At 43.4% G+C, this 18,141-nt stretch overlaps 1 protein-coding gene and 1 long non-coding RNA gene across 3 annotated transcripts; one reads left to right on the forward strand and one right to left on the reverse strand.

Annotated features, from left to right (window-relative positions):
• Positions 1-2,743: 2,743 nt before the first annotated feature.
• On the reverse strand, positions 2,744-8,486 carry IQCF3 (IQ motif containing F3). 2 transcript variants are annotated; one of them, XM_025456029.3, is made up of 4 exons: positions 8,331-8,482; positions 8,124-8,168; positions 4,205-4,408; positions 2,744-3,193 (listed from the first exon to the last, which is right to left on the reverse strand). In XM_025456029.3, the coding sequence occupies exons 1-4, from the start codon at positions 8,346-8,348 to the stop codon at positions 2,759-2,761; spliced, it is 702 nt and encodes a 233-aa protein (XP_025311814.1). In that variant the 5' UTR covers positions 8,349-8,482; the 3' UTR covers positions 2,744-2,758. The 2 variants fall into 2 exon arrangements, with proteins under 2 accessions (XP_025311814.1, XP_025311815.1); XM_025456030.3 differs by lacking the exons at positions 2,744-3,193; positions 4,205-4,408 and adding an exon at positions 6,912-7,368 and having other exon boundaries at positions 8,331-8,486.
• On the forward strand, positions 8,459-16,070 carry LOC125753138 (uncharacterized). The gene is made up of 3 exons (XR_007404232.1): positions 8,459-8,814; positions 13,483-13,711; positions 14,476-16,070. It is a non-coding gene; the product is annotated as an uncharacterized LOC125753138 (long non-coding RNA).
• Positions 16,071-18,141: the final 2,071 nt, after the last annotated feature.

Here is an 18,141-nt window from a genome sequence, read left to right on the forward strand (position 1 = left end):
GGTATACAACACAGTGATTCAACAACTCTATACATTATGCTATGCTCACCACTAGTAGCTCACCAGTGTAATTACCATCTGTCATCATGCAATGCTATTACAATACCATTGACTATATTCCCTATGCTGTACCTCTTATTTCTGTGATTTACTCATTCTGTAACTGGAAACCTACGTTTCCCACTCCCTTCATTGATTTCGTGTATACCCCATCCCTTTCCCCTTTAGCAACCATCAATTTATTCTTTGTATTTATAGGTCTGATTCTTCTTTTTGCTTGTTTCTTTATTTTTGTGTTTTGTTTTTTATTTTTTAATTTTAATTTCATTATTATTTTTATTTAATTCATACATCTTTTATTCTTCTTTTGGCAAACATCAGATAATATGAGCAAAACTATATTGCTCACTATAGTTACATACATTCTTTTTTGCTTTATATGTTTGTAAACATATGTTAAGTGGATAAAATTCTTGGCTAAGGACATACTCCAAAACTCTGACATATACTTTTCTGAGTTAGGAGAAAAGAAAGCTTATGAAACTTCAATTAGACCATAATCACACAGCAAACTAAATTAGTATATGCTGTTTTTAAATTAACACCTGCCATTTTTAAAAGACTTCAGTTTTTGGTTACAGCTAAAATGATTTTTATCTGAAGTTTTATGAAAGAACAGAAGCTGACCACACAAATCTTACTCATAAGCATACTGGCCGTTTCAGAATAAAAAATAATAAAAATAAACCTATAATCAAGGAAATTCCACATATAAGTAAAATAATATAGAATTTGTCCTTCTCTGCCTGACTTATTTCACTTTAGAATAATATCCTCTAGGAACGTACATGTTGTTGCAAAGGCAAGGTATCATTCCTTTTTATGGCTGAGTAGTATTCCATATTGTGTATGTGTATCACATAATTTTTTATCAATTCATCTATCGATGGACACTTGACCTGCTATCAGATCTTGGCTATTGTAAACAATGCTACAATAAACATAAAAGTGCATTGTCTCTTTTAATTAGTGTTTTTCTTTTCCTTTGGTAAATATCTAGTAGTGGAATTACTGGATCATATGATATTTCTGTTTATTTGTTGGGTAACCTCCGTGTTGTTTTCCACAAATGCTGTACTAAATTTACATACATTCTTTTTTGCTTTATATGTTTGTAAACATATGTTAAGTGGATAAAATTCTTGGCTAAGGACATACTCCAAAACTCTGACATATACATTCCAAACCAGTGCATGAGGGTTCCTTTTTCTCTCTGCATCCTTGCTAACACTTGTTATTTCTCATCTTTTAGACTCTAGCCATTCTGACAAGTGATATCAAATCATAGTTTTGACATACAAGGTTTGTAAGCAATTAATTCATTACTTTTACTATATATTTAGCCTTCCAGGGAAATTTACTCTTTAATATATATTCTTATTACTAATTAGTGCTCCAAATTTATTATACTTATAGGTCTAAAAGAGGAAATCACCACACGTCACACAGGGCCACAGTGAAACAGGTTTTGGTCAAGTGGCAGAATGCAGGAGTAAGAAAAGAGCTTTTCCCATGGTCTTTGTTGGAATGGGAACGGCAAGGCAGGATGGGGTAAACAGTTTAGGATTGGCTGGTGTGAGAATTTCTGTGGCCTTTAAACTATATAGAAGCCTAGTACCTAGCTTAGGATGGTTGGGGACTATGGCTTCCTGGGGTACAGGACAAACAGAGGTATGGCCTTGCGTTGGTTAGTCTACAGATGAAAGGCATGCTCTGGGATGAGTCCTTGCTATCTCTAAGAACTGGCTGGCCCCAGGAAGGGCAGTCTCTCCCAATCCAGAAAGGGATATTTTTAAAGACGACACAATGGCATAATACACAGACCCTAAAAAAAATATATATAATAACATATTGGAAAGGGAGAGAGAGGGAGAAGCAGAGAGAACCTACCAATGTAGGTTCTGCGAACAGCATTGAACCCAGAGTCCTTGCTCTCCTGGAGCTCACCCTCTAGTGGGGGCAACAGAAAATAGAAAATGAGGTAAGAGAAGCTTGAGAAGCTTGATGGAGACTTTGAAGACAGGAAAGCAGAGTCAGGTACTGGAACATACAGTAGGAGGTGGGGAAGCCATTTCCATGAGGTGGTCAAAGAAGGTCTCCCCGAGGAGAGAGCATGGAGCAGAGACACACGTGAGTGGAGGGGGAGCTCCATCTGGAAAGGCTACCTAAGGGGAGGAGACAGTGAGTACAAAGTGCCGAGTTGGGAATGTGTGGGGGAGATTTGAAGAGCAGGGTGTCCAGGAGGGACATGGAGAGGGTGACATGGCCAGGGCCAGACCATGCAGGCTTAGGAGTCCACAGGAGGGCTTTTGGAATTATTCTAAATTTAGTGAGAAGACACTGAAGAATTAAGAGCATCAGGTGACACGACCTCCATGTTGCAGAACTACGGGGGCACCATTTCCAGGGACCACATTGTGAAAGAGTCTCCCTGGAGTTGGCGGAGTTGGCCTCCCTGCAACCCCAACTCTCCTACCCATGGCAGTCATTGCTAATCAATTACAGGCTCTGCTCATCCAGCCCGGGGTGCTCAGAATCCTTCTCCAGAAGGGACCCCACACAACCCCTGCCACTTCCTCAGAGCTGACTGTTCCATGCCCAGTATCTGCCATCATTTTCCCTGCCCCTTTGCTGACACTAGTACCTCCTGAAGCTCGACCGACAGAGATCAGGTGACACAGAATTGGAGCAGACCTGATCAGTTCTTTATTGGGAAGGGGATGCAGTCTGTAATCCGACATATCTGTGACCCCAGAGAGATCTCAAGTTCAAGTCCCAGATGGGTTGCTGTGAGGTCATAGCTGCCATGGAAAAAGCCACGGGTGTGGCAATTATGCCAGCGCCAATACACCTGGATGATACGGACCGCGTGGAGCAAATGGCAGTAACGAAGGCGAATGTGCCACATACGGACCAAGGACTGCAGCTTGACCACTGCCCATTCTTGCCGCGAGAAGGACTCTAGGGCTGCTCGTTTTCTCTTCTCCAGCAGCTTTGCCAGCATCACCTTCCACCAGTGCTGAATCATACACGCTCTGAGTGCTGCGTGCAGTAATGTCCTGCGCACCAGAGTGCCCCGCCACCAGGCCTGGATCTTTATGGCTTTCTGCTCTCGGTCAGGGAGCTTCTTTTTCTTTCGGGAGAGAGGTTACAAAGATAAAGAAATGATTCTCACGGAACGTTCCCCACCCACCTCAGCTCCAGGGCAGGCCAAGAAGAGCTTCCTCAGAAGGTCAGGAGCACTGGGCAGGGAGCCAGTAGACCAGATAGGTGTCCTACCCCTGCCCCTCTCTGCTTAATGGACCTGGTCGCATCACATTGTCCCCTGCATCTCAGGGTCCTCATCTATAAAATGGAGCATTCTGGCACTAGCTATCACACCATTACATGGACCTGGGTGGCCTGTCTGGAACAAGCTCACCATGTACCATGTTCCACCTGGGCCTGGCCACCTACCTGGGCTTGCATATTCCTTCCCTTCCACCCCTCCTGGAGGCTGGAGAAGTGGCATCCTTTGTTTGCCTTTCCTGCTTGACTCCCGCTCAACCCCACAACCTGCTGTGTCCTTCCGTCAAGTCACAGTATTAGAAGTTTCCCTGCTCCACGCAGTATGGAGTCCTCATTTACTTCTCATTTTCACTTCTTTTGATTCTCACATCTTAAACTTCAGTTAGCATGCATATGCACACATGCACTCACACACACACACACACACACACAGTTCTATACTCAGTTTTCCCTGTCCATGGCAATGCCTTCCCCAAACACAGCCTCACCGCTCTGCTCCCTAGCTCAGCATGGTCTGATTCCCACTTGCCAGGGGTTCCCCTCCCTACAACCAACTCTGTGCCTCAGTCACCTACCTTTCTCTGACCAAGAAGAAACTAGGGGGAGAGGAGAATCAAAGATGAGTTGGATCCCTATTCATTCCAGCCAGTCTGGATAGGGCATTCATCTTGTTTGGCCTGGGACATTCTCGGTTTATGCTTATTGCTCCTGAGGAATCATTCATAGCACTAATTTTGCTCACAAATGGAACCTGGTTCAGATGCCAGATTCCAGGATCATGCCATGTTATGGGGCCCAGAGTCAGAGATGTTGTGAATAAGAGTCCCCCTCAACCTGAGGGCCTCCATTAACCTACCTTAGTTAGAGGGGGTGGAGTTGGAAGTAGAGGCTCTTCTTTCTTCGTCTCTTTCTCTTTCTTTGTCTTTTTTTCTGTCTTTTCTTTCTTTTTGTCTTTGTCTTTCTCTTTCTTTTTTTCTTTTTCTTTGTCTTTGTGTTTCCCTTTCTTCTCTTCCTCTTTCAGTGCTGTGGTTTCATCAGGATCCTTCTTAATGATTTCATCCTTGTGTAATCAGAGTTTAGAAAGGAAAGATATCAGTAAATGATTTCTGTACAACTGTGTGCCAAATCCACCACATGCTCCTGCCTTGCCCAAAGACCCTAGATATAGTACTCACATCATCAGTTAACTGTGAAATCCATGTTCCTCTGCCTGCAATTTTGGGTGGCTCTCTTACACATCACTGAGTGCCCATGACTTGGATGTAGATGGTTCAAATCCCCACAGATCTGCAAACCCCTAAGTTACCCATAGTTAAGAGCTTAATTGTCCTATCACTTTGGATCTGTACTCTTCTTTGAGATCCATACAATTTGTTGCACATGTACCAGTAGTTTGTTCCTTTGTATTGCTGAGTAGTAGATGTACTACAGTTGATTAACCAGTCATCCATTTGGGTTATGTTCACCCTTTTTTTGTGATTATCATACTATGAAATTTTTAAAAAAGATTTTATTTATTTATGTGAGACAGAGAGAGGAAGGCAGAGACAGAGGGAGAAGCAGGTTCCTCATGAAGCAGGGAGACCAATACAGGACTCGATCTCAGGATCCTGGGATCATGACCTGAGCCGAAGGTAGACACTTAACCAAATGAGCCACCTAGGCACCCCCTACTATGAAATTTTTGTAGAAGTTTTTATATTTTCAGTTTTCTTGGATACATACCTAAGAGTGGAATGCTGGGTCTTATGGTAATTCTATATTTAACTCTTGAGAGACCAACAAACTGTTTCCACATCAGCTATTCCATTTTACATTTCCGAGTGCAATGTCTGTAAGATCCAGTTTCTCCAACCCTACTATCTTCTATATTGCAGAAATTATCATATTGCAGAGATACAGATGACTGCATTTGCTGATGGACTGATGTGAATAGGGATGGATAGAGATAACTGAAAGGGAGGATTCATAAAGGAATTTGAATCAAATAGATTTGGTGAATGGTAAAGGCACAAGGAGAAGAAATTTTTGGATAGAATCATGAAGTCAAGGGGTGCCTGTGTGGCTCAGTTGGTTGAGCATCTGCCTTTGGCTCAGGTTATGATCTCGGGGTCCTGGGATTGAGCCATACATTGGGCTCCCTGCTTGGCAGGGAGTCCACTTCTCCCTTTCCCTCTGACCCTCCTCCCTGCTTGTGCTCTCTGTCTTAAATAAACAAATAAAATCTAAAAAAAAAAAAGAATCATGAAGTTGGGGAGTGGGAATCCTGTTTCTGCCATGTTCTGTTTGAAAAAAACTATTAGAGATCAAAGCAAGATGTTAAGTAGGAAGCTATACCTTGGATATGGAACTCAAAGAAGGTATCAGGCATAGTGATGTACCTTTGAGTGTCATCAGGATATAACAGATGCTTAAGACCATGTGACTGGATGATGTTATCTGGGGATACACATTAAGAGGAAATAAAAGAAGTTTTAAGACTGAGCATCTCATAGGTCAGAGGCTCATCAATGAAGCTATTGCTAAGATTAAGAAAAAGCAATCAATACTCTTGACCAGTGTAGTTTCTGTGCAGGTAGGGGGAAGGGTAGCAAAACTGGAGTGACTTTAGGAGATGCTGTATGTGGATGGAAATGATACGGTGAAAAGGTAGAAACTGATTTAGAGAAAAAAATGAAATCACAGTATGACATCATTGCCTGGCAAGAGGTGAGAGTGGGCAAAAGAATTGGTCTATAATGGACTGGAGATTTAAAAAAAAAAAGGTACTTCCTTACAGGCAGCTTGAAAAGCAATAATCTCTGATGCAATTATAGGACTGGGTGATTCAGGTAGGATGGAAGTGAAAATCACTGGAGGTGAGAGGCAGGGGGCTTTGGAGTGTCATCCAGACAACGTTGAAGGTACTAACCATGATATCACACTTAGGGTGGCAGTGATAGCAGTGAGAGCCCTATTTGTGTTTTGGCACCCTGGAGAAGCTGGTCCTAAGGATGGAGGCCGAGCCGAGTTTCCTTAAGATCATAATGTATGCTATTTCCCAAAGAAAACAGTATCCAAATTAGCACAAAACTTGCAAAACCTCGTGCCCAGTCACCACTAAGGCCAGCGTCCCGAGCATTCTCTGGGCTGTACTCCTCCCAAGAGAGCCAACCAAATGTCTTACTTCAAAATAGAGAGCCAGTGAGTGCAAGCCCCAGCTGGCCCGCAACAGCAGGCTGTCAGAGCATGGATTCAGAGGCAACTCTCATAAGTGGAGGTCCCCAGAGTTTTTGGGAATATAAAGCCGCCCTCCTTACCACCCAGACAATTGGAAGTTCAGGAGACAAGAATGGTGCCAGGGCAGTGGAATGGGAGACTTGGCTCTGGATGTGTGAGGACAACCTCAAGTGGCAGTTTCTGATTTGGATAGTCAGGGGCGTATGGCCACTGTCAGTCCAAAACAGGGGTCATACGCACTAAGGAATGGGAGTGAGGGTGGGATATCTGTCTTTCCCTACATAGAAGAGGGACGGCAGGTTCTTGGGGTCTTTGTGGTATGGGAGTCACTGAGACACACAAAACCTGGTCAGACATTTATTGGGGCAGTGGAGCCAGTTCTCCACCCTATAGTACTTAGACTGATAGGATTTCAATGTGGAACTCGGGTAGGTTGGGAACGACTTCGTATTGTTCCTGTAGACTATCACTGGTGCGGAAGGTCTGGAAGGCGAAGCAGCCTTCTGGGGCCTGGAGGATGCAGAGAGTGTTGCACATGCGGCAGTAACGTCGATGGCACTGCCACATGCGAACCCAGGACTGGAGCTTGACTGCCGCCTCCTCTTGGATTACATAGATCTTCAACAGGTCCTGCCGCCACTTCAGAACCCGCCTCCACAGGACTGTTCTCCACCAGATCTGAATCATCCAGGCCCTGAGGGCAGCCACCAGCAGGGTGCGACGCACCAGCGTGCCGCGCCACCAGGCCTGGATCTTCCCAGCCGCCTTGGCTCTTGCTCTGCGGCGTTTTTCATGAAGCCGCTAACCAAGCAAAGCAGAGGACACCATGTGAATTTGTCACAGACAATCACAGTCTGGTGCCTGCCACGAAGGAGCTCTGATCTTCTCTCTTAACAACCAGCCTTTCCCCCTGGTGGTTCTGAGGACCCAGGAGTCCAGGGTGGGGTTTTGCCTCTACTATCTTGTCTGTGGCCACAGACACATGGGCTCATCCTCTGAGTCCTGGGTCCTCATCTACAAAATGGGGAAATCCTTGCCCTCTGGTCTTCACAAGTTCGTGGAAATCAATGGAAACACCTTCTGATCCAGAAGACTTGGCGTGGGCGTGAGGAGCCAAAGGGTGCTCCGAGGATGAACCTCTGCAATTATGGCCTGTGTCTCAGCACACATCCCAGCCTGTGATGTTGCCTCCTGATGCTTCACAGCGTGCCATGACCCCTTGAGGCCTTGCCCTTACCTCATTTCTTTTGATTTCCACCACTACCTCTCAGCTACCCCCCATATCCTGCTTATCCTGGGCCACTCCTTCTCCAGCTCTGAGGTGCCCACTGCTATGCCCCAACTTCCAGGGACCTGTTCACATCCCAATTCCTCACCTCTCTGCTGTCTCTCCATACTTAACACAGCTCACTCAGAGGAGGGAGGGGATTTATGGGGACAGGAGAGCAACACTGAGTTGACTCCTCAGCTGTGGGACCAGAGATGGATCCTTCCAAGGACTTTGTGGTGGACAATCAGTGATCTCTGGTTGTCTCGTGCTCCTGGGCCCCACCTACCTTCAGTTTCTCTTTCTCTTGTGCATCCTTATCTGGACCAGACTTCTGCAGTCAGAATAGAGGGAGAAAGCATGAGTGAGGGCCAGCTTCTGTGCCAAGTCCTCACAGCCCTACCTCCCCATTCTTTCCGACTCCTTTGAAGTCATCTGGTGCTTCCTTCTGCCCTGGGCCAGCTCCCCACCCCCAGGGAAAGGGTGTCTGTCTTACACAGCATTTACTGCCCATTGTTTGGGGCAGTGTTTCTGGTGTTCACACCCCCTCTGGTTGCTGCTCCATTGGCCCTGGCAAAGGCTAGAAGGATAGGAGAGGAGGAGTTAGCCATGATGTCACAAGGGCAACTATGACCCAAGGGCCCGGTAGCCTTCTACAGGCTCAAAGTTGTTGGATACTGAGGAAACATCTGCCCACTTCCCTCTTTCCAAGGGTGGACAAATGGCCTTGGTGAAACCACAGCCCTTGTGAATCTGTCCTGTTCCAAGGATGATCTCTACTCAGCCCACCCACAGGACCCTCCCGTTGTCAGCCCCTGAGGAGGACAGCTTACACAGCACAGAGGAAGGCGTACGGGCTCATTCTGCTCCCTGTATCCTGCCTTCTCTGCCACCATACCCTTCCTCAGTGTGTGGGGAAGTCTTTTTAATGACCATCGCTGGGAGTATGGAGGGTGAGCCAAGGAAGGGTCAGGATGGAGGTACCTCAGTCAATTTCTACTTCCTCCAGCTGCTGTAACCGCCTGTCCTCCTGGAGCTGTTTGGTCCCTAGCAGACCAATAGATGTTTCTTAAAACAAAACAAGCCCTTCCAATTCTGTGTCTGAAACTTAGCAGGCTGGAGGAATTTTCCAAACATGAGTCATGATGTAGGAGAGTGTCCCCCAATATAGTCTCCTCTGGTGGTAGCAATGGTCCTATTTTAAAGGGTCACTTAGTTATTCAGGCTTGCTTCCAAGACCAGCTGCCTCTGGCTGTCCCCACTCCCATCTCTCAGCCATGTTCACTTCTCTTAACCGACCCTAGATAGCACTCCCTCCAGACTTCAGTAACATGCTGACATGGTCTCTGTCATTTCAAGGTATCAGCTCCCCACCAAAAAAGATAGGATGTGGCTTTCTGCTCCATCCCAGACAACCCCACTCTTTCTCCCTGCGTCATCTCAGTTAGGTCACTTGCAGTTTAGGTCCCCACTCACAGTATTTATATTATTGTGACTCTGTGAGTTCCACTGACCACTGTGCTACAGAGCACAACTCTGCTTCCCTATCCTTTCCTGCACAACTTCACAAAAAGCTTTTTATCATGAAAACGTTTCAATATATACAAGATTTAACAACAGATCATGAACTCCCCGTGTACTCATGACCCAGCATAACCTGTTCTCCTCTCTGCTCCGCTGCTGAGTCACTCCAGCGGTTCTCTACAGCAGACAGTCCTGTGAGAGGAGCATCTTCCTGCATCTCTGTACAGCCACGGAAGGCTTTCTCCTGGGGACACACACTAGTGTGACTTGCTGAGTCGTGGGACAGGTGGCTCCTCCACGCTACTATGTGCTGACAGATTCCTCTCCACAGTGGCAGTACCAGTCCAACCTCTGTCAATCACCTCCTAATTTCTGCCAAACTGAAGGAGGTGAACTGATGTCACCTTGTTGTTTTAATTTACATTTCTCTGACTAGGTATTCGTGCAGAGCATGAGCTTCGGGGTGGGTAACTTGGCTCCAATCTGGACACAGACGTTTTCTGGCTGTGTGAACTGGAGCAACTCTTTCAGTGGTGTCTGTTTCCTCCTGGGCAAAGTGGAGAGAACAATACAGTGCCTCCTTTAAAGAAATGTGGAAATCCACACAGGTAGCATCTTAGGAATGACACTTGGCCCTAGTACGGCCGTGTCTTTCAGCTCTCAGGGTTATCTCATCTTGGCCTTCTGACACCTCTGTGTAGTTGCCTGATCTAGTCCTTGGCCTTTTTTCCCACTGGAATCCCATCATCCTCTTGTATAACTTCTGTGGACAACCCTTTGCTGGATGGAAATGTTGCAAATATCTTCTCCCACACGATCATCTCCCTGGTGACTTTTTTCACATTCCCATCAACACCTGTCTTATTAATTTTCACCATTCTCACCAGTGTGAAGTGGTATCTCATTGTGGTTATTTATTTATTTATTTATTTATTAACAATAAATTTATTTTTTATTGGTGTTCAATTTGCCAACATACAGAATAACACCCAGTGCTCATCCAGTCAAGTGCCCCCCTCAGTGCCCGCCACCCAGTCACCTCCACCCCCCGCCCTTCTGCCCTTCCACCACCCCTAGTTCATTTTGGTTTTGATTTGTATTTCCCTGATGCCAAGTGATACGGAGCATTTTTTCATGGCCATATGTATCATACATATGTTGGCCATATGTATGTCTTCTTTGGTGAAATTTCTGTTCATGTCTTTTGCCCATTTCATGATTGGATTGTCTAGAAGAATGGAACTAGACCATTCTCTTACACCATACACAAAGATAAACTCAAAATGGATGAAAGATCTACAGGTGAAACAAGAATCAATCTATGAAGGCAAGGGAAACAAAAGCAAAAATGAACTATTGGGACTTAAGATAAAAAGCTTCTGCACAGCAAAAGAAACAGTCAACAAAATTAAAAGACAACCTATAGAATGGGAGAAGATATTTGCAAATGACATATCAGATAAAGGGTTAGTAGCCAAGATCAATAAAGAACTTATTAAACTCAACACCCAAAAAACAAACAACCCAGTCAAGAAATGGGCAGAAGACATGATATGGTCTCTTTCATTTCAAGGCATCATCTCCCCACCAAAAAAGACATACAAACACATGGCCAACAGACACATGAAAACAGGTTCAACATCACTTGGCATCAAGGAAATACAAATCAAAACCACAATGATATAGTACCTTGCACCAGTCAGAATGGCTAAAATTAACAATTCAGGAAGCAACATATGTTGATGAGCAAGAGGGACACTCTTATACTGTTGATGGGAATGCAAGCTGGTGCAGCCACTCTGGAAAGCAGTATGGAGGTTCCTCAAAAAGTTAAAGAGAGAACCACCCTATGACCCAGCAATTGCACTACTGGATATTTACCCCAAAGATACGGGATGCAGTGAAACGCCAGGACACCTGCACCCCAGTGTTTATAGCAGCAATGTCCACAATAGCCAAACTTCAGAAGGAATCTCGGTGTCCATTGAAAGATGAATGGACAAAGAAGATGTGGTCTATATATACAATGGAATATTACTCAGCCATTAGAAACAACGAATACCCACCATTTGCTTTGACGTGGATGGAACTGGAGGGTATTATGCTGAGTGAAGTAAGTCAATCAGAGAAGGACAATCATTATATGGTTTCACTCATATGGGGAATATAAGAGATAGTGAAAGGGATTATAGGGGAAAGGAAAGAAAATGAGTGGGAAAAATTAGGGTGACAAAAAACATGAGAGACTCCTAACTCTGGGAAATGAACAAAGGGTAGTGGAAGGGGAGGCAGGTGGGGGCATGGGGTGACTGAGTGATGGGCACTAAGGGGGGCACTTGATGGGATGAGCGCTGGGTGTTATATGTTGGCAAATCGAACTCCAATATATATATATTGTGTGTGTGTGTGTGTGTATAAAAACACCCAAGAAACAATCAAATAAAAATCTTTAAAAAATAAAAAATAACTTCTACCTTTCAATTTTCTCAATTTAATACTTATAGAAATCCTACTAGTCAAATCATAGATTGATCTTCTGATTTTCCAATATTTTCTATACAATTTTATTTTATTAAAAAGATTTTATTTATTTGAGCAAAAGCAAGCACATGAGTGGGGGAGGAGCAGAGAGACAGATACAAGCAGACTCTGTGCTTAGCACAGAGCCTGATGTGGGACTCGATCTCACAAACTTGAGATTATGACCTGAGCTGAAATCAAGAGTTAGACACTTAATCAACTGAGCTACCAAGGCTCCCCTACACTATTTTCTAACTGTCTTTTTATTATACTTTTTGGGAAGATTTTCTCCATTTTTAAGAGTCTTAACTTTAAAGAGCTCTTTCTTGTCCTGGGACTATTCTCCTTTTATAGCACACTATTCTTGTTTCATTGATTCATCATCTCTTGTTAGGAATATTAGTTATGATTGTTAGTTTGGTTTTAAACCTTTTTCTTTTGTTGCCAATATTGTCTCTATTTCTTTTAAGACCCCTTTTATTCTGTTTTTCTTTTTATCTCAGTCTCTCATGTTAATGATGCTTGGTTGTCTATTCATGTGTATGAACATGGCACTAGAATGCCAAAGGGAAGCTCAGCACGCAGGGTGGGGCTTATTAACTGGTGTCCCTCAGTATAGGTTAATAAGGCAGAGTTGGATTTTGTCTCAATGGGGGACCCTAAATATAGGCATTTATTTGTTTTATTCTTTAGAGCTTATGGTAGATTGCTTTAGTGGACCTGTATTCATACTTTTTCCTATGGAACTTTGTACTTTCTTCCCATAAGGAGATATCATGTGCCTTGAGTTTGGCAGTGCAATATGCTTTGGTCAGGAGAATAAGGTGGAATGATGACATGCAAATTTGGGCTTGGCTTTGAAAGTCTTTGCCAATTTATGTTTGTTCTTTTACACTTCTGCCATTGCCAACAAGGAAGTGCTCAGGTAGCCACCTGGTATGAGGAGAAGGATGAGAAACATGTGGAACAGACTTCTCTAACCAAGTGATCCTACCTAAATACAGCCTAGGTCAACATTCTTACTCTTGCATGCCATTGAGGCTTATGGCAGTCTGCTATGCGGCATTTGTGTAGCAATAATTAACTGATGCCCCAGAAAGGAATCCCAGAACCTCAAGCCAAAGAGTAGAATAAAACTTGACTGCAAGCCTTCAGGAAGGTGAGTTGGCACAGAGGGCTGGAGGCTTCACTTTCAATTAATCCCTCCATTTTGGTATGGTGCTTCACCTTTGCCTTCAGCCATGACTGAAATCTCTGCATCTAGATGCTCTCTGGTTCAAGTATGCAGAACTATTGTCCAACCGTACACATGAAGGAGGAAAATGGGGTGAAGGGGAAATACAACAAATCATTATTTAAATTTTTATTCCTCATTTTAGATTCTTAGTAGTTTGTGTCTCAATTGTTATTATTACAGTCTTGTGGTATATTTTAATGTAACTAATTGTACTACCTTATAGTCTCTTTTTTCAAAGTTGCCTTGACTAATTTTGGACACTTATTCAATGTGATTTTTTTTGTATTGGTTTGTCAAGTTCTTAAAGACAAAATTTTTATTTTTATTTTTTTATTATTAAAAAATTTTTTTAATTTATTTATGATAGGCACGCAGAGAGAGAGAGAGAGAGAGGCAGAGACACAGGCAGAGGGAGAAGCAGGCTCCATGCACCGGGAGCCCGACGTGGGATTCGATCCCGGGTCTCCAGGATCGCGCCCTGGGCCAAAGGCAGGCGCCAAACCGCTGCACCACCCAGGGATCCCAAAGACAAAATTTTTATAGGAATTGAGTTTAACTTATAGACAAACCTGTAGATAATTGATGACTTTACAATGGTAAGTCATTCTATCAATAACTATATGGTATATTTCTCCTTCTATTCAGTTTTCCTTTATATCCTTTGAGCTGTGGACAAAAGTGCCATGTGTAACTTCAAGGATATGCCCTAAAAGAGAAGGAGTATGCTTTGCTCCTCCTCTTTCCATCTTGCTGGATGGATTGCGGATGGGAATATTGAAATTGAAGTAGCTGGGGTGCCTGGATGTCTCAGGTGGTTAGGCTCTTGGTCTCAGCTCAGGTCTTGATCTCAGGGTCATGAGTTCAAGTCTCACATTGGGCTCCACCAACATGGAGCCTACTTAAAAAAAACAAAACAACAAGAAAAAGAAATTGAAGAATCCATTTACAATCATGAAGTGACCTTGGGCTTAGAAGCCATATGTAGCAGAGTAACAAGTTAGAAGGGCCAGGATTCCTTCCCCTGTGAAGTTCCATCCTGGGAGTAGACACCTATTTCTGAACTTCTTTGGAAAAGAGAAATTAACCTCCAATTTATTTGAACCTCTGTTACTTCGGTTGTGCTGACATTCACAGTGACCACATAGTTATGCTCTACCCCAGTGGTTCTCAAAATGGGGTTCCTTAGAACAGGAACAGTAGCCACAGCATCACCTGGAAACTTATTAGAAATACCCATTCTTGGGACCCTCTACTGAATCAGAAGTGCTGGATGGGGGCACAGCAGTCTGCTTTAATGAGCCCTCCACATGATTGTGATGTATGCTAAAGTTTGAAAAGCTTTGTTCTATTTCTTTCCTAGGTCCAACACATCCAGTAAGATGTCCATGGGATGACTGCCTACTTTCTTTGGGAGGCAGAACTCAGAAGTTATCCTGGAAGTGAAGGCTACAACACATAGACTTTGTGTAAGTTGAGTAGAAGGCAAGAGATGGATGACAATTTTATTTATTCCAATTGAATTATTCCAATTGAATATTCAATTTTGTAGCAATTGAAACAATTGCTACAATTGTTTCATGAATGGCTGATGGTTGCCCATGGCTCCCTCCTGCTGACTTGTTAAACTAGGCCAATTAAAAAACTTCATATTTGGCTCATAGGTGACCAATCCAGGATTAGATTCATTTCAGGCCATTCTGATTCTAGATAATTAGAAGATTTACCTATTAATCTACGGCAATTTCCCCTTTCACCACACTACACAGCATTACAAGAATATTCTGGTCCTCTGGGCACATTAAGTGAGAGATAATTCCACACTTACTGTCAATAATTCCCTAGGCACACCTTATGCCAAGTTTCTAATTCAAAAACTAATTTTTGAAAACTACTTTCTAAAAACCAGCTCACATCAAATTCAATTTCTTTTAAGTGTTTATTAATCTATTGAGATCTTCTATTCTTTTGCTCTCTGTCTCAGCAAACTGACTTAAGTGAAAATGAGGGTTTATTGGCTCACAAAATAAATTCCCATAATATAGGCAATGGTAGCCTCAGGCATGGCTGGATCCAGAGAGAGGCTCAAAGGAATCCTCAAGATTTAGTCTCTCTCCTGGCACCTGTTAAATATACTTTCCTCTGTGTCAGCTCCATTCTTAGCTATTTCCATGTGGTGCCCACAGCAGCTCTGGTTTCATAGTCTTTATAACTGGCCATCCTAGTGTTCCAAAACAGTACCAGAATGAAGACTCATTGCCCTGGCTTGTGTCATGTGCTCATCCCTGAACCATGTGTATAAAGTATTCTGATATTCCTCTAAGTGTTTGCACATCCTAGGCTGAGCCTGGATTGGGTCAATGCCTTGATCATCCAGCGGCAACCATTGTGCCTCCCTTTCATCTTTGTGAAGCTCTCAGGAATAAGGAGTAAGCAGGGCTTAGAAGAGCAGAACTGTATCTGAGGATTGGCAGGTGAAATATTTATGATCTCTACCAGAAATGTACAGATCCAGAAAATCCAGTGAATTGAAAAAACATAGATAAAGAGACATGACATTATCAAATATATAGAGAAGAAGGATAAGACTGAGGGGGAAAGATACTGAGGAACATAAACAGATAATTATAGTAAAAGACAAAATTATGGAGGATAGGCAGACAGACACAGAGAGATGAAAACCAATAAAGCGGGATCTGTAGATTAAATGGAGAGACAAGAATAGATTCTCCTTCTACCACCCAGCACACACACACACACGTGCACGCGCACGCACACGCACACACAGAAACATTGCCAGAGAGAAATAATAATTCAAAGAGCCCAAGAATAAGGGTGCCTAGGTGGCTCAATTGGTAAGTGTCTGCCTTCAGCTCAGGTCATGATCTCAAACCCTGCATTGGGCTCCCGGCTCAGGGCGAAGTCTGCTTCTCCCTCTCCCTCTGCTCCTCTCCTTGCATGTGTTCTCTCTATCACATAAATAAAGTCTTAAAAAAAAAACAAAGAGCCCAAGAATAACACATCTATTGGGTATGTATGATCTAGGATGGTTGCCTGAGAGATTCATTCAGGGATGGTGGGACAGGTGTTTCTAGAAAGTAGGATGTGAACCATGGTGAAGCCACAAATCCAAGGCCTGGTAGGATCATGTACTCATTCATTATACATCTGCTGGAACCACAAAAAGACAGCCACAACCTAATGAAAAGTTCAAAAACTAGAACAGACTCTCCCAATGGTGTGCAAATGACCAAAAAGCATTGAAGATGCCCAACATTGTTTATCATGAAGGAAATGCAAATCATACTGCAGTGAGGTACCACTTCCCACACACTGAGTTGACTAGAATTTGAAAAAAAGAAAATAACAAGTGTCATCAAGATTGTAGAAAAATTGGATCCCTGTACATTGTTGGTGAGAATGTAAAATGGTGTAGATGCTAAATATTCATAGTGGCATCATTCACAGTAGCCAAAAGGTAATCCAAATGTCTATCAAAAAATGAATGGATAAACAAGAGCCGGTTTAGCCATACAATGACCAATCAGCTATAAAAAGTAATGAAAAATACAGGACACCTGGGTGGCTCAGTCCGTTAAGTGTCCAACTCTTGATTTTGGCTCAGGTCATGATCTCAGGGTCACGAGATTGAGCCCCATGTTGGGCTTCACATTCATCGGGCAGTCTGCTTGAGATTCTCTCCCTCTGCTCTGCCCCATGCCCCTGCAATTCTCCCTCTAAAATAATAAGTCTTTAAGAAGTAATGAACTGCTGATGCAAGCTACAGTGTGGATGAACCTCAAAAACATATTAAAACCAGATACAAAAGATTTTATTTCACTTATATGAAAAGTCCACAATAGGTAAATATTTTGGAAATGGGCTGAAGATTGGTGGTAGACATTGACTGGAGGATGGGGTACTGGCAAGTGATGGCTTCATGGGCACAGGGTTTTCATTTAGGACTATGAAAATGTTTTAGAACTCAATACAGATGATAGTGGTTGTTTGTGACAGCACTAAATGCCACTGAACTGTTAGTCTTACATTGATGGTTAATATTGTGGTTTATCTAAAAATGGTTATATGAATTTTACTTAAATTAGATCCATGTTTTATGCTATTCTATATGATGGTCTGTCAGATGTGGTCGCAAAAAGAATTGAAGCACAAGAAAACAAAATTTATTATACTCCAAGGTCTGAAAAAAGGGGAGGTCACTACATGTCACCCAGGGTCAAGGGGCAGCATCAGGTTTGTTCAGGAGGCAGAAGACAGGACTAAGAAAACAGTTTTCCCCTGACCATTGTTGGAGTGGGAAAGGGAAGGCAGGGTAGGGTAAACAGTTTGGGATTGGATGGTTTGAGTATCTCTGTGACCTCTAAGCTGTTGGGGAGCCCTCAGATGCCTAGTACCTGACTTGGATGATTAAAGCAGAAGACTATGGCTTTCTGGGGTACAGGATAAACAGAGGTATGGCCTTGCATTGGTTAGTCTACAGATGAAAGGCATGCTCTGGGATGGGTCCTTGCTATCTCTAAGAACTGGCTGGCCCCAGGAAGGGCAGTCTCTCCCAATCCAGAAAGGGATATTTTTAAAGACGACATAATGGCATAATACACAGACCCTAAAAAATATATATACAATAACATTTGGAAAGGGAGAGAGAGGGAGAAGCAGAGAGAACCTACCAATGTAGGTTCTGGGAACAGCATTGAACCCAGAGTCCTTGCTCTCCTGGAGCTCACCCTCTAGTGGGGGCAACAGAAAATAGAAAATGAGGTAAGAGAAGCTTGAGAAGCTTGATGGAGACTTTGAAGACAGGAAAGCAGAGTCAGGTACTGGAACATACAGTAGGAGGTGGGGAAGCCATTTCCATGAGGTGGTCAAAGAAGGTCTCCCCGAGGAGAGAGCATGGAGCAGAGACACACGTGAGTGGAGGGGGAGCTTCATCTGGAAAGGCTACCTAAGGGGAGGAGACAGTGAGTACAAAGTGCCGAGTTGGGAATGTGTGGGGGAGATTTGAAGA

This window comes from Canis lupus, chromosome 20, assembly GCF_003254725.2.
Source record: "Canis lupus dingo isolate Sandy chromosome 20, ASM325472v2, whole genome shotgun sequence".
NCBI lineage: Eukaryota > Metazoa > Chordata > Mammalia > Carnivora > Canidae > Canis > Canis lupus.